The sequence below is a fragment of the Mandrillus leucophaeus genome, unplaced genomic scaffold, assembly GCF_000951045.1.
Source record: "Mandrillus leucophaeus isolate KB7577 unplaced genomic scaffold, Mleu.le_1.0 Scaffold109, whole genome shotgun sequence".
NCBI classification, from domain to species: Eukaryota; Metazoa; Chordata; class Mammalia; order Primates; family Cercopithecidae; genus Mandrillus; species Mandrillus leucophaeus.
The window spans coordinates 830,909-833,338 of record NW_012099098.1 but is presented as its reverse complement, the minus strand read 5'-3'; the positions used below and the strand labels follow the sequence as shown (position 1 = coordinate 833,338).

Sequence of the window (2,430 nt, the reverse complement as noted above, 5' to 3'; positions counted from 1 at the left end):
TCCGCCTCCTGGGTTTACGCCATTCTCCTGCCTCAGCCTCCGGAGTAGCTGGGACTACAGGCGCCCGCCACCTCGCCCGGCTAGTTTTTTGTATTTTTAGTAGAGACGGGGTTTCACCGTGTTAGCCAGGATGGAGAGACAGGGTTTCACCATGTTAGCCAGGATGGTCTCGATCTCCTGGCCTTGTGATCCGCCCACCTCAGCCTCCCAAAGTGCTGGGATTACAGGCGTGAGCCACCGCGCCCAGCTAATTTTTGTATTTTTTGTAGAGACAGGGTTTCATCATGTTGGCCAGGATGGTCTCTATCTCTTGACCTTGTGAAACACCCGCCTCAGCCTCCTAAAGTGCTGGGATTACAGGCGTGAGTCACTGCGCCCGGCTAGATTACTTACAACATCTAATATGATGCCTATGCATCACTTTGAGTGGATTCAACACTGTACTAGGTACACATCAAATTCAAGTTTTGCTTTTTGGAACTTTGTGTTTCTTTTTTCTCCAAAATATTGCTGATCTGAAGCTGGATCATGGGATGTGGACTCACGGACTCGGGCAACTGTACTTCGTGACACGTGACAATTACCTGAAATTCAAATATGAATGTTCATAAAGTTCTACCGGAATACAGCTAGGCTCACTCCTCTAGATACTGTCTATAGCTGTTTTGCACTACATTGGCAGAGTTGAGCAGTTGCAACAGAAACCACATGGCCTGAAAGCAAAAACATTCAGTATCTGGCCCTTTCCAAGGAAGTCTGCCAATTCCTGGTCTAATACCTCACTCCTCTGTGGACCTTCAAGGGCCTGGCACAGGAGTCTGAGCACTGGGACACTGACTCTGCTCAGGGATTTCCTGTGAAGTGACACCCAGCATCCTGCTTAAATCTGCCTTACCCAGTGGATGGTTGACGAGAGAGGGTACACTGGTGGCTGTGAGGGTCAGCTCCTTCTCTTCGCTGCCTTCCATGGGGCCCAGCAAGAAGCGAACACGCTGTTTAGGGGCGGGAGGCTTCCCGGCATTGAGACCTGAACACACACAGATAATACATACACACATACATACAAATATATGTACATATAAAATATTTTTTAAGAGACAGGGTCTCGTTCTGTCGCCCAGGCTGGAGTACAGTGGCACCATAATGGCTCACTGTAATGTCAAACTCTTGGGCTTAAGCGATCCTCCTGCCTCAGCCTTCAGAGTAGTTGGGATTACAGGCGTGCACAACGACGCCTGGCCAGGAATATCTTGTTCTGTTCAAACACCCGGACAACAGGGAAGTATGATGTAGAAGACAAAGCAGAAGCCCATGGTGCAGAGGGCAGAAGAGCAGTAGTTAAGGAACAGGCGGATTAAAATAGACTCTACAACGTAGTAACGGTGTGACAAGGAACAATACTGACTCATTTTCCCCCTCGAAAAACAGATGAACGTGAGGAGTAAGAAAGTACAGAGAACAGACGTTTGGGAAAGCGCTCTGCCCAGGCGAATAGGTCACGTGATTTTGTTTTGAGGGAAGGACCAGAAACGGAGATGGACTTTCAAGAGAACGAGAGCGGGAATGTGGGTCTGGTTCGAGGCACTGACCCTTCAGTAGTTGTAGCTCCACTGTATCCCGCAGGTGCTTCCATTTTAGCCCCGGGGGCTTATAGACCGCGAAAAGCCCGTGCAGTCGCGACAAGCCAGCGGACCCCATGCTTGAAGATCACAGCACCCACTGGACCTGGACGGAAGTGCCGCAAGGCCCCGCCCCCAAATGTGGTCCTTACCGTGGGCGCCGCCATGTTCCACAGCCGGAAGAGGTTCGCATTTTATAGTCTTCGGGGAAAACCGGCTGTGGAGAAGTAAATAGGGCCCGGCGCTGAGCCTCAGAGTGACCGTGGTTACGTCTCCTTTGCAGACACTTTCCGGGGCGAGGTGAAATGGCGAGAGTCTTGTATCGGTGGACGTAGACGGTAGACAGTTCGCGTGCGTTTCCTTCGCCTACTTGGCCTACATGCTTTCTGCCCGTGCAGCGATGTTTCCCCTCGACAGGCCTTGGCAATGCCGTCAGAATCGGTTTTTCAGTGGTGTTTGACCCCTCCGACGCTCCGTCGCCTAAGAGACTCACGGCGTTCTCCGTGCCCGCCCATCCTCCGCGGACGCCCACTGCCATGGCGACTCTGCTGAGCCCTGTCCTGCGCCGGCTCCGCGGGCTCCGCAGGCTTCCCGGCCTCCCGCGGCTTGCGGCAGGCAAGTGGAGCCGGGTTCCGGGCGCAGGCGGGAAGGAACCTGAGGGCGCCCGGCTCCTCTGACCTCGGCCTTTTTCTTGCCTTGCAGAAATGCCTCTCCGGGCCAGGAGCGACGGCGCCGTCGCCGGCGCGCTGTACTCGCACCACATCCCCACCTCCCCGCTGCAGAAAGCGCTGCTGGCCGCCGGCTCCGCGGC

At 54.1% G+C, this 2,430-nt stretch overlaps 2 protein-coding genes across 4 annotated transcripts in view; one reads left to right on the top strand and one right to left on the bottom strand.

Annotated features, from left to right (window-relative positions):
- Positions 1-2,077, bottom strand: part of TRUB2 (TruB pseudouridine (psi) synthase family member 2) — a 13,956-nt gene extending 11,879 nt beyond the window's left edge. The window contains exons 1-2 of one of the 3 annotated variants that reach the window (XM_011987900.1): positions 1,590-2,077; positions 896-1,027 (exon numbers count right to left, since the gene is read on the bottom strand). In XM_011987900.1, coding sequence (XP_011843290.1) covers positions 896-1,027; positions 1,590-1,698 — 241 coding nt within the window. In that variant the 5' untranslated portion in view covers positions 1,699-2,077. Of the gene's footprint in view, positions 1-895; positions 1,028-1,152; positions 1,509-1,589 lie in introns of those variants that run through there. The other 2 variants (XM_011987893.1, XM_011987907.1) reach the window with 2 other exon arrangements.
- COQ4 (coenzyme Q4) overlaps positions 1,834-2,430 on the top strand; it is a 14,640-nt gene continuing 14,043 nt past the window's right edge. The window contains exons 1-2 of the mRNA XM_011988665.1: positions 1,834-2,234; positions 2,322-2,428. Coding sequence (XP_011844055.1) covers positions 2,156-2,234; positions 2,322-2,428 — 186 coding nt within the window. The 5' untranslated portion in view covers positions 1,834-2,155. The remainder of the gene's footprint in view (positions 2,235-2,321; positions 2,429-2,430) is intronic.